This window comes from Aricia agestis, chromosome Z (assembly GCF_905147365.1).
Source record: "Aricia agestis chromosome Z, ilAriAges1.1, whole genome shotgun sequence".
Classification (NCBI taxonomy): domain Eukaryota; kingdom Metazoa; phylum Arthropoda; class Insecta; order Lepidoptera; family Lycaenidae; genus Aricia; species Aricia agestis.
In genome coordinates, this window is record NC_056428.1 from 29,753,020 (window position 1) to 29,762,794 (window position 9,775).

At 35.5% G+C, this 9,775-nt stretch overlaps 1 protein-coding gene across 2 annotated transcripts in view; it reads left to right on the forward strand.

Annotated features, from left to right (window-relative positions):
* LOC121738930 (tyrosine-protein phosphatase non-receptor type 61F-like) overlaps positions 1–8,319 on the forward strand; it is a 33,088-nt gene extending 24,769 nt beyond the window's left edge. The window contains exons 6-9 of one of the 2 annotated variants that reach the window (XM_042131210.1): positions 3,183–3,333; positions 4,137–4,269; positions 4,785–4,898; positions 7,825–8,319. In XM_042131210.1, coding sequence (XP_041987144.1) covers positions 3,183–3,333; positions 4,137–4,269; positions 4,785–4,898; positions 7,825–7,867 — 441 coding nt within the window. In that variant the 3' untranslated portion in view covers positions 7,868–8,319. Of the gene's footprint in view, positions 1–3,182; positions 3,334–4,136; positions 4,270–4,784; positions 5,504–7,824 lie in introns of those variants that run through there. The other variant, XM_042131209.1, reaches the window with a different exon arrangement.
* The last annotated feature ends 1,456 nt before the right edge of the window (positions 8,320–9,775 follow it).

The following is a 9,775-nucleotide window of genomic DNA, read 5'->3' on the forward strand; positions in this document are numbered from 1 at the left end:
TATGGACTTATGGTATTCAGCTATGGGGCTGTACCAAAAAGACTAATACCATGATGATACAAAGATTCCAAAACAAAGTACTCAGAGGAATTGTGAATGCACCCTGGTACATTAGAAATGAAGACCTACATCGGGACCTTAATGTGGATATGGTCTCTACAGTTATAAAAAGATACGCCGAAGCCCACGAAAAGAGACTTCACCATCACGTGAATGTCGAGGCCATCCAGCTCCTCAACAACACGGACTTAGTTAGAAGACTGAAAAGGACAAAACTTTTTGAGTTAGTGCTAAAATCAGTGTGAAAAACGTAAGGTGACTGTGACGAACACAAACAATAATGTGTATTCTCCTTTATAGAGACTTTAAGAAAGTGTTGATGGACACAATCTTAGTATACTCTACCTAGCAGATTAAGTTAATGTAAAATTAGTCTTAGTTAGGCTAGATTGTAATATTATAAAATACTTATAATGGTATTTTATGTAAAAAAAAATGTACGATTACTTTCCAGAAGTTATTCCTTACTAGCAACACTATAAATTGATGCAATAATACAGGCTGTATTTTTTTGTATTTTTTGTGAAAAATAAAACATTGTGTTTTTTTGCACGATTCGTTAGTATTGCCAATTATAAACAACTACTCCAAAGTGATAATATAGTATATACGATAAAATAAAATAAGGGAAAGGTTCGATTTTTAGCATCTTATTGTTTTCTCATACATTTCTTTAAAATATGAAACAATATACTTAAATATAACACTTTCCTCAAGTTTGCCATATACAATTACTTAACAGAAGTGATTTCTTATTAGCAACACTATAAATTTATGCAATAATACATCGTGTTTTTTTGTGTTTTTTTTTTTTACTTTCTACCCTCGTTAACTTTTTCTCCTACGGTTTAGACATTTTACGTCATACAATAAAATGTTCAGCTTTTCAAGCCCTTTCATTTGATATATGTGTGCTACAGCTTGTAATAGCTGGAGAGTTGAAATTTTCACAGATTATGTATATATGTTGCCGCTATAACAACAAATACTTAAAACAAAATAAAATTAATATTTAAGGGGGCTCCCATATAACAAACGTGATTTTTTGGCCTTTTTTTTCTCTATATAAAATATCAATAATGGCAACAGGTAGGTACTTACTTGATTTTTTCTCAAAGTCATTAGTTATAATATGTGTACTTTAATATTTAATAATAAATAATAATATTAAAATAAAATAAAAATTAAGGGAATACAAAAAACACAATTTTTGACCCACTTCATCCACTTACGACTTCAATTATAATATTGTACAATTTCTAAAATATAATTATTTATATTTTTCCAAAATTAAGTTAAAGATGACTCATCACTTACAAGTTAATAAGACGAACAATTACTACCGATCAATTCCCACCTTCAATAAATATTGACCCCTGTGTCTAAACGCTTAATTGTGTCGAAGGCCGAATCAACTAATATAACAGCAAAAATATTGATTGTAGATCAATGACAAACCGAGCGTCGCCTGTTTTTTCCTAGTGGTATTTTTACACTCAAAATATCAACACAAGGTAATAATACTTTAAAGTATTATTCCTTGTGTTGTATATTGTGTTATTGGTCTTATTTGATATTGTTGAAGTGAAACTTCTTATGGAACGCTTGATTTGAGGTGTAAGAGCCAGTCCACACGGCGCGTTGCGTCGTCGCAACGCAATAATTACGGACAGCAGCCCCCTTGACGAAGCGGGACGGTTTTGACGTTAAGATTGCTTCGTAATAAGTAATAATTAATAAGTTGGAGAGCCATGCTTCGGCACGAATGGGCCGGCTCGACCGGAGAAATACCACGTCCTCACAGAAAACCGGCGTGAAACAGCGCTTCCGCTGTGTTTCGCCGAGTGAGTGAGTTTACCGGAGGCCCAATCCCCTACCCTTTTCCTTTCCCTACCCTCCCCTATTTCCTTCCGTACCCTCCCCTATTCCCTTCCGTACCCTCCCCTATTCCCTTCCCTACCCTCCCCTATTACCCCTTAAAAGGCCGGCAACGCACCTGCAGCTCTCCTGATGCTGCGAGTGTGAATGGGCAACGGAAGTTGCTTTCCATCAAGTGACCCGTTTGCTCGTTTGCCCCCTTATTTTATAAAAAAAAAAAAAAAAAAAGGGCAAGGGAGGGTGCGCGCGCACATTTTCTTTTCCTCTCCCTCTCATAGGTAGTTGCTATTGTTTCTAAAATACATACTCGTAGATAGAGCTAAGGAAGTCGGTCTAAAGCACTTTTTAACCGACTTCAATAAAAGAGGTTATCTATTCAATCCGTGTGCATGTAATATATTTTCCAGAACCGCGCAGTTTTCGTACAATATTATGTAAGTGTCTAAACACACTAGGCCGAAGTTACGCGTGAATTCCGCATGATTTACGTCCTTTTAAAGATTAAAGGGAACAAAGGGACATTAGGGAAAAAAGCGACTTTGTTTTATAATATGTATAGAAGTGCATTTGTTGAATAAATAATAGTAAATTATTACAACTCGAGACCGACGGCGACCATTGTTTGTGTGACGGGATAGCGATGGACGTTGCCATGGTGACATACTTGTTTATAGTAGGGGAGGGGAGGGTGCTATTTGTGTAGTCACTCGAGCGTCATGGTGACCTAGTAGGTTTTTTACATTAGGTAAAACTGATAAAAAAATAATAAGAGCGTTTTTTATTTTAGCGGTAGGTTCAGAAACTACAACCATTTTAAAGTTTTGAAAAAGAAAATAATATATTCAGTTAATTGCTTAATTAGGTAAATTTTAAATTTTAAAATTTATATTTTAAAATGTCCCTACAGGGTTATCTAACTTTGAATCGTCAGTGCTGTATATGGAAGCTTCTTGGGGTATACTAAACATCTACTAAACCCCTATCTTAATCTCACAGATCCGATGACATTTCAATATTTAAAAAAAAAATTAACCCACCACGTGGGAAATCTGCTTACTATACCATGATTACTAGTCGGAAGCCTATACAAGCTTAATCTGACACGCTCGAGCTTGTCCCAAAATCCCCTCTTCCCCTCCCCAACTATTATAGTCACTTCAATAAAATAATATGGGCGAAATACTTTGTATGGCAAAACAACGTTTGCCCGGACAGCTAGTTATGTTATGTGCTTTTATTAACAGAAGGAAGACGGCAAGATGGAGGAGAGCATATACTCGAGTGTGGCTGAGGAGGCCGAGGAGGAGGCTCCGCCCCCGCCGCCCCCGCGCGCCGAAAGCCTCTCCAAGGCGCCAGCGAGACCGCTCCCAGCCATACCCAATAGTGCCTCACTCGGTGAGTTCAAAAATTGGCCAAGTGCGAGTCAGACTCGCGCACAAATGGTTCCGTACCATTATAGAGCAAAAATAGGATTTGTGTTTTTTGTATGTATTATTTTTTTGTATTTTTTTTTTACCTTGAATATTTAATTTATATTTTTAACTATTATTTCAATTTCTTGCATTGCAATATAGTATTAGATAAGATTCGTCTTCTAGTCCACATAATGTGACAACAGAAGGTTTTCTAGAAACAGTCCATAATAATATAACATATTGTGACCTTGTGTCATGTCCTTTACTTAGGAAGGACAACACGACACAATACGAAAGCATTTGTCGCGCGTGTAAATAATTAATTTAATTTGATCCAATGAAGTTAATTCATAGTGCACTTTTTCATTCACATTTTAACATTATTTCTGGTATTTTCAATTAATAAATTAGTATATAAGTTATTAACAATTATCGTACACATTAAGTTTATGACATGGATGTTGTTAGTTGGCAAATTCTTTTGCGCATTAATTCGTTTAGCGCGTACGAACCTATGTTAACTTACTTATGGTTTACTTTATATCTGTGCCAAATTGCATTAAAATCGGTCCATCAATTTTACAGGGGTCAGGGACACAAACAAATAGACCTAACCGTTTTATAACAAAATAATTGAATAGTTTATGCCCGCAACTTTTGTCTTTTCCCGGCACTCATATTATTTCCATATTTATCAAAATTAGTTCAGCAGTTTAAGCGCGGAGAGATAACAGACTGACAGACACAGTTTCGCATTTATAATATGTCTCTTTTATTTTCTAGGCAACCTCAACTACACGGGGTCTCCCGAGGAGTCAGGGTCTGATGATGACGAACCTCCACCGCCGCCGCCCAGAGACACCGCCTCCTCGTCAGCTGATGATGAGGACGATGAGGCACCACAACAGCCCGAGAGGTATGAGGGGTCAAAGCGCTCTCAACAAACTTGACCGCAAGCCATTATTGGAATCTGTTTGCTCCCAGTGTTTTTCCCCTTTAGTTATTTTAATCATTGCAACATTGTGCTGTTTGCCGCTTTGTATGGAGAAGGAAAATTGGAATAATTTCTACTGCTGATAAGTTATTCTGATTAAATTTCTTGCGGGTCCGGAGACAGCTTTTTAGCACATCCCTCGGGCTCCCTGAGATCATATCGACGGGTTTCCGTGGTTGGATACCGCTGTCGATCCTGGCGACACAGGAGATACAACGGTGAAAATGTGTGGCGGGCCAATGCCCATTTAAAAAAAATATTATCGCAATGATAATGCCTCCCGGTTTCGACGACGGTGCCCTGTTTTATTCAAACCGAGTAAGCTATGCACTAGGCGGGCTGACGATGAACACAAATCCTTCGGGTACTTCTCCCGGGCCAGACTGACGTGGTGTGAAGCGTCCATAGATATTAATATTAAAAAAAATAATTTTCAGCGGCGGCGAGAACACCGAGACGCTGCGTCGTCGTCGCACGCGCGAGCTCGCCGAGCGCGTGTCCGTCATGAAGAAGCGGGCGAGGGACGCGGAGAGATGGCACGCCCTCAAGAGGTCACTATACAAGCCACTCACCATCACATTCGGTTTCATACTAGCCGGCATCGTCATTTACTCCTACGTCAAACACTAGGACTGCACACGGCGACGCGAACTGTAGGAGCGAGGCCAGAGTGACGCAGCTGCATGTTTGAGAATATTGATGCGTTGTTTCAAAGTTGACGGAGGATGAAGTGGTAGGACGAATGACGCGCTGTCACCGCCTTGTATTGCGTTGTCGCGCGTCAGCGTCACTGCAACGCAGCATTATTTTTTTTTAAGTGAGACCGCACTAGGCGACACTACGTTGCAGCGGAGCGACGCGACACTTTACGTTCCAGTGTTTTATGTCGCGTAGCGCCGCTGCCGCGAAGAGCAGCTTAGCTCATACGTTTTCATGGAAAGAATATTTGGCTGTGACGTGTCGTGTCGCTCCGTTGCAGCGAAGTGTCGCCGGTGCGGTCTCACTTAAAAGCTGAGCTGTGGCCTGTGTGGCTTTGCTCTCATAGTTGTAAGCTGCGGCTTCGCTCGTTTTTCGTTCGCTATCCAAATTGTTCCTAATGCATAATAATTTCACACTTGACGACGTGAATCGCTAAAGCTTAGAATCATTTGTGATCTCCCGTCTTAACTCCAACAAAATGTTAATGTTAAATCTTATTAATGTATACGTATTACGTAGTACTCATACGAAGCAAACCAAGATTTAGGCAGCGGTATTTTAAAATCATTAAAATTAATTTTGACATTTTGTTACGAATAAAATTGCTTTTTATATCATCGTACATGTGTAAATAATTAGTTATGTATAGAAGACCCCATAATTTTGGATTACCGACAAATTTTTGCGTCGAATTATACTAAAAAAATCGGCCAAGTGCGAGTGGGACTCACGCACGAAGGGTTCCGTACCGTTTTAGAGTAAAAATAGGCCAAAAAATGTGTTTTTTTGTATGGGAGCCCCCTTTAATTTTTATTTAATTTTAATCTTATTATTAATTATTCAAGTAAACATATAAAAGAGGTCTTTGTGAAAATATCATGGGCCTGCCTGTTGCCATTATTGATATAGAGCAAAAAAAAAAAAGGCCAATAAAATCGGCCAAGTGCGAGTCGGACTCGCGCACGAAGGGTTCCGTACCGTGTTTTGTATGGGAGCCCCCCTTAAATTTTCATTTTATTTGAATATTATTATCAATTATTAAAGTACACATAATATATTTAAGGCATTTGTGAAAATTTCAAGTCTACCTGTTGCCATTATTTGTATCGAGCAAAAAAGGCTAAGAAAATCATGTTTGTTGTATGAGAGCCCACCTTAAATATTAATATTATTTTGTTTTTAGTATTTGTAGTTATAGCGGCAACAGATATTCACAATCTGTGAAAATTTCAGAAGCTTAGCTATAGCGGTTATTGAGATACAGCCTGGAGACAGACAGACGGACAGACAACGAAGTCTCGGTAATAGGGTCCCGTTTTTACCCTTTGTGTACGGAACCCTAAAAATTAAAGACATTAAAGTGTAGACATTAATTATTTTATTTACGTTTTATTTGCTTTTGTCAAACTAATCATATATTATTAAAAATAACTTAGAACTATTAAAATAAATTAACGATTATTATTATCTTAAAAACTTCAAACGTATTCTACGAACTTGCGTTTATAAATAGCTTATTATCGTAAGATATTAATATTAGCAGACTCAAAACGCACCTAAGTCAGATTCATTAAAGTAATTTTAACGTATGTATTTTATTTAACCTACACACTACACAGTGTACACATCCTTCTTATGCTAGAGGGAATAAATTTTATACTAGCTGTAATTGTAATAATATTTTCACTGCAATTTTTTTTACAATTTTTCACTTAAGAGCTCACCTGACTCTAAAAATCCATCATCGTCCTTCTCTCTTCACACTCACGCCCGTCTTTCATATGCCAGGTGAAAAAGGACGGCGCGGAATCATCGCCGAGTTAGTTTTACTTGAATAAAAGACGAACTATAATGATTATGAAAAAAGTGTTTTGAGCAAATGTAGGTTTTATCAATACCTTTTTAGATATTAAAAAATATTAAAGAAAAGACAGCAAACTTCGAAGATCCAAGCAAAAATGTGTCTAAAACAAGGTTTTTTTGTAAAAAAGAAACTATTAAGCATTTTTTGAGTAATCGTGTTTTCGCCTTGAGCATTTAATCTTTATGAACTGAAGTTACTTGTGTCAAAAAATCAGTTTTCTAGACCTTACAGATTTTGAGATCTAGGTTTAATGTATGTAGTCAAGTTAGGGTCATATGGGCTCTTAATTTTTTTCATTTAGCGTGACGTTCAAATTGCAGTATATTTTTAAATATCTCCGTAAAATACTTCTAGGATTTAAATTGTGATATCTATAATTAGCAATATTATAAAATATCAATAGATTACGATATGCAATAAACACTGTGCTTACAATTATACGCATCTATTTTTTTTAAATAAGATAATGCATGAGGGTGTGAACTAATTTGCTTTATTACTTATTTAAATTTTGCTTTGATGTGTTTTGACTCTGTGCTAGTAAGAATTGACCCCTTTAGTACATTTTTATACTAAGTATGAATTAGAAAAATTATTTCGATTTTATGAAATTTTCATTTTAAATATGAATTTACTTTTACTGAGCATTTATTTTTATTACTTCGAAACTAACTTTGTATCTCATTATTCTCAGTGTATCGATATAAACTGATGAATATTTTGTCAGTATGTGACAGCCGCGTATCGTAAATGAACTAATTGGTTATAATGCCGGATATTTTAACACAAATTACATATCTCAGTGATGTGAGCGTTTAAAAATGTTCGATATATTATTTTTTTACTATTTTTAAAACTTTATTTAAATCAATTGGAGGGGTTAATAAATTTGAACAGCGGTTTATTAATTTCAGGTTAAAATCGGAGGAAACCCCTAAAAACGATCGTGAAGACTGAGGCGCGTAGGAAAATAAATCAATTAATGGTAAATTCTAAAATAAGTTAAACATATCGTCGTTGTTGAGAGGCCTAACACTAAAATTAATTTTAGAAGACGCATTTGATTTGCCTTTACACAAGTTATTTGTGTTAGGGTCAGTGCACACCGAGGCGCGATGTGGCACGGCAGTTTGTATGCGGCGATTTATTAATAAATTACCAAGTCGCTATAAAATGGCGGGCCTCGTCCCATCTCCGTGTAAACTGATGCTTAATATCAATTAGAATAACTTAGTAAATGTAGCTGTAGTGTAATTGATTGTCGAAATAATTATTGAGTAATCACACGAGTATGATTCCCGATAAAAATATAATGCCGTCCTCAAAACATTTTGGAACCTTTTTGGAGACGTTTTTAAGAATTACTTACTTATTATAGCAACTACCGCACTCGGACACGAATAATAATAATGAAGCGTTTGACAGATTAAATGTATGGAGCTTATGTCAAAATCTTCATTTAATTACAGTTTAGTAAATAATATTTGTCTCTGAGTGAGGCACCAAAACCATTTTCATATGACATTACAAGACATAATCTTCATAATTGCAAGAAATTTATTTACAAGCATAATATTACCTCTATATTCAAATGAAATATACTTGATTGATTTATTGAGTACCACCTTTTGAGTTTTAATTCTGTAATCATCGAAATTTCTACGATCACACTTATTCACACATCGCCCGGCAAACGTGCACGCGAAATGACTATTCCATTTTACCTACTAGTTTTAAATAGTTGTACATAAAATAAATAAGCAAGTAAAACATATAATTTTAAGCTATTATTTATAATATAAATACCTTTATAAGGGGGACACTAGTTACGTTATTTATTGCTGTAGCTAATAGGAATCTGCACCGGTGATTAAAATTTGCGATTTAAATTAGCGTAGTTTAGTGTTTAAGCGTATTATATCACAAGCATCACTGTATTTGTCACTTTTTTAAATAGTTTAATGTAAGATATATTCTTGTAACAGTTTAGGATGATAATTGTTCAAATCTCATAACGACAGAGTTTCGAGATCTGTCATGCTATGTTTCCTGTTGAGACTGACTACTAATGGAGTATTTACTACACATTTGTCTTAAATACCCCAGAACTTTCTCGCTATTCATGCCTCTTTCATACACTTCGACCGTACACTTTGCATTGCTTACTCCTAAAACTCCTGCAGAATGGTAAGCCTGAGGTTTCTGTAGACTGTAAACAGCTACGTAATCAAAAAGCCGGTATAACATCACCCTGTAATAGGATTTGGGGAGTAAGGCTTATTCTGCGAGATACACGCCTTCCTCAACTACCAGGTTCTGAAAAATGTGGTGTAAAAACGACTTCACGTTATAGAATACAAAATGAAAGATATAATATACGAGATTTCAAAATGTTTATACAAACCATTTTACGTTAAGATAACTCATTTTTACTCCATATTTTTTTAATTTTGCAAGCAACAATATAATTATTGTATAGTAATGCTATTACATCTAAACATTCTAAATTATCTTGTAATTTTACTACTACGAAATATACATTCAATTAATATAAGTGCAGCATGAGATCATACAGTTTTTTTTAAATATTTATACCGTTGTATTAAAAAAAAAACTAGATGATGTATAAATTTTATTTAAGTAGAACTTTAATTGTAATAAAACAGTAAGGTAAGCTAAAACATAATTACATACAAATTAGCACTCAGATATCCACAGACGCTTTTAAATTTACAAAAATGTTTGTGCGTTAATGTATACAAGTAGTATTTTTATATAATAGTACTTTTAACATATTTTACTACCAAGTACCAAGTTAAAATTGTAAATGCAGTCACTTATAGAAAGAAGAAATAGAATGGCATT